The 2,037-nt window shown below is 60.1% G+C and overlaps 1 protein-coding gene across 1 annotated transcript; it reads right to left on the bottom strand.

Annotated features, from left to right (window-relative positions):
* Nucleotides 1-1,331: 1,331 nt before the first annotated feature.
* Nucleotides 1,332-1,708, bottom strand: LOC104163553 (selenoprotein M). The gene is made up of 2 exons (XM_009702593.1): nt 1,637-1,708; nt 1,332-1,544 (listed from the first exon to the last, which is right to left on the bottom strand). Exons 1-2 carry the CDS (start codon nt 1,700-1,702, stop codon nt 1,332-1,334), a joined length of 279 nt encoding a protein of 92 aa, XP_009700895.1. The 5' UTR covers nt 1,703-1,708.
* Between the last annotated feature and the right edge of the window lie 329 nt (nt 1,709-2,037).

Raw genomic sequence — 2,037 nt, 5'->3', positions numbered from 1 at the left:
ACCGTCTCTATATCCATGTTGACACACGTACGAACACCAGCCAGACAATAAAGGTTTATTCTATAGGGTGATGCCTCTACCTCGGGTCCTTCTCCCCAACTACACCACTGCTTCGTGCCACCAATGCAGCACACGCCACAGCACCCAGGGAAGTGCTGGCAGCCCCACCCACTCTCGGACCCCTCTGCCTGCAGGCGCACTGCTCGCCTGGCCCAGAGGGATGTGGGGCACGTGCTGCTCCTCCTGCTCAGAGACAATGCCCAGAGCCGAGGGGCACCATCTGCGTCTCACCCTGACCAAGGGCTGTTGGTTTGCTGCTCCCCTGCTGCGCCCAGGCTTGGCACGGGGAGAAGACCCCCACGCTGCCACTGAGGCTGCACAGAGGCAGGTCTGCAGGTAGCGCAGCTGCACCCTGCTCTTTTCCTCACCTGAGGGCCAGATGTCCCAGCAGCCACTGGGCTTCAGTTCAACACTGCAAGACCCACTCATGGGCTCACACCCGTCCCCCTGTGCCCTGTGAGAGCATCTCATCCCAAGCCATGGTGTCCCATCCATCTATCATCCATCCATCCGTCGTGCTGGGCAGCAGGTGGCACAGGAACAGCACAGTTGGTGCATGGGACGGTTTGTCGGCTTACCAGCAGTGGCTGTGACCCTGCCGTCCCCTCCCACTTCTGCAAGCAGCTCTGGGGCACCCAGGTCCTCCTGACAGCCAATACAGAGCAGTGCGGGATGCACCCCACCAAGCTTTCCCTGTAAAATGGTTGGACTTGATGATCTTTGAGGTCTCTTCCAACCATAATGACTCTATGAGAGATGACACTGCAGCCGACTGTACACAGGGGCTTTATTAGGGTCTTGATATGAGACAGCCCTGCTGGGGTGTAAAGCCATAACCCCCTGGGGGCAGCTCTCCCACCTCTGGGACTCAGCACATCTACCCTCAGCACCTGGGGCTTTCTGCTGAGGGTTTCATCCTGTCCCACGCAGGTAGGATACCGCTGCCCAGCACTAGGTGTCAGCTAAACCTTGAGGCACAGTGAGGGACCACAAAGAACGCTGCTTCTCCTGACTGGCCAGGGGTGCCGAGCTGCAGGGAAGAGAAGGCAATGACAGGCACATGGGACCCCTGGGATGTTCGCAGTACCCAGAACGCCCCTGCTCAAGGCTGGAACTGCTCAGGGCATCCTCAGGGCAGAGGCTACACAGCACCATGCAACAGTGGGGGCAACTTTGCCACCACATGGCACTGTCCCCAGCTGCTGCAACGCCCTCGTCCCCACACACTGGGGACTGGCTGCAGGACCCTCTCCCGAGCATGGCACCCGTTGCTAGAGGTCTGGATGTTCTCCCTCATCACGTTCGGGTGGGGTCTTGCTGTCAGCGGTGGGAGCTTGGGGGAGTGGCAGGCTGGGCAGAGGTCTGGCAGGGGCCAACTGGAACTCCTCAGGCACAGGGGCATCAGGTGTCTCCTTGCGGTAGAAGCCCAGCTCCTGCACCAGCTGGTTGATCTCCTCCCGGGTCATGTCGCTCAGAGGGATTCTCTGCATGCAGATAGGGATTGCAGCCTGGCACCTGTGGGGCACTGACCAGCCCAGAACCTGCTGCGGCATCAGGTGCTGCGCTGCCCACTCACCTCGACCTCCTCGTATCGGTGGCTGAGGAGCACAAGCTCGGGGTCAGCACCAGGCATGTGTTTCATCTCCAGGTTATGGCTGGGCAGTGCATTAAGGAGTGGACAGTACTGGGCAGGCCCATGCAGCCCCCCACCCCATCCTCTGTCACATCCCATTCCCTCCCATCCCATCACATCCCATCCTCCATCCCATCCCATTCTGTCCCCCATCCCATCTCATCGTCCATTGTAACCCATCGTGCCCTGTCCCAACCTGGCCCCCAATCATCCTGTCCTCCAGCCCTCACCCAATCCCATCCTCCATCTCATACCATCCCTCTGCCCATCCCGTCCTCCATCCCCTCCCATCCCTCATCCTGTCTTACCCTGTCCTCCATTGCATCCCGTCCCGTCCGCCATCC

The sequence above is a fragment of the Cariama cristata genome, unplaced genomic scaffold, assembly GCF_000690535.1.
Source record: "Cariama cristata isolate BGI_N322 unplaced genomic scaffold, ASM69053v1 scaffold26226, whole genome shotgun sequence".
Taxonomy (NCBI): Eukaryota; Metazoa; Chordata; class Aves; order Cariamiformes; family Cariamidae; genus Cariama; species Cariama cristata.
This window is presented reverse-complemented; position numbering and strand designations above follow the sequence as displayed.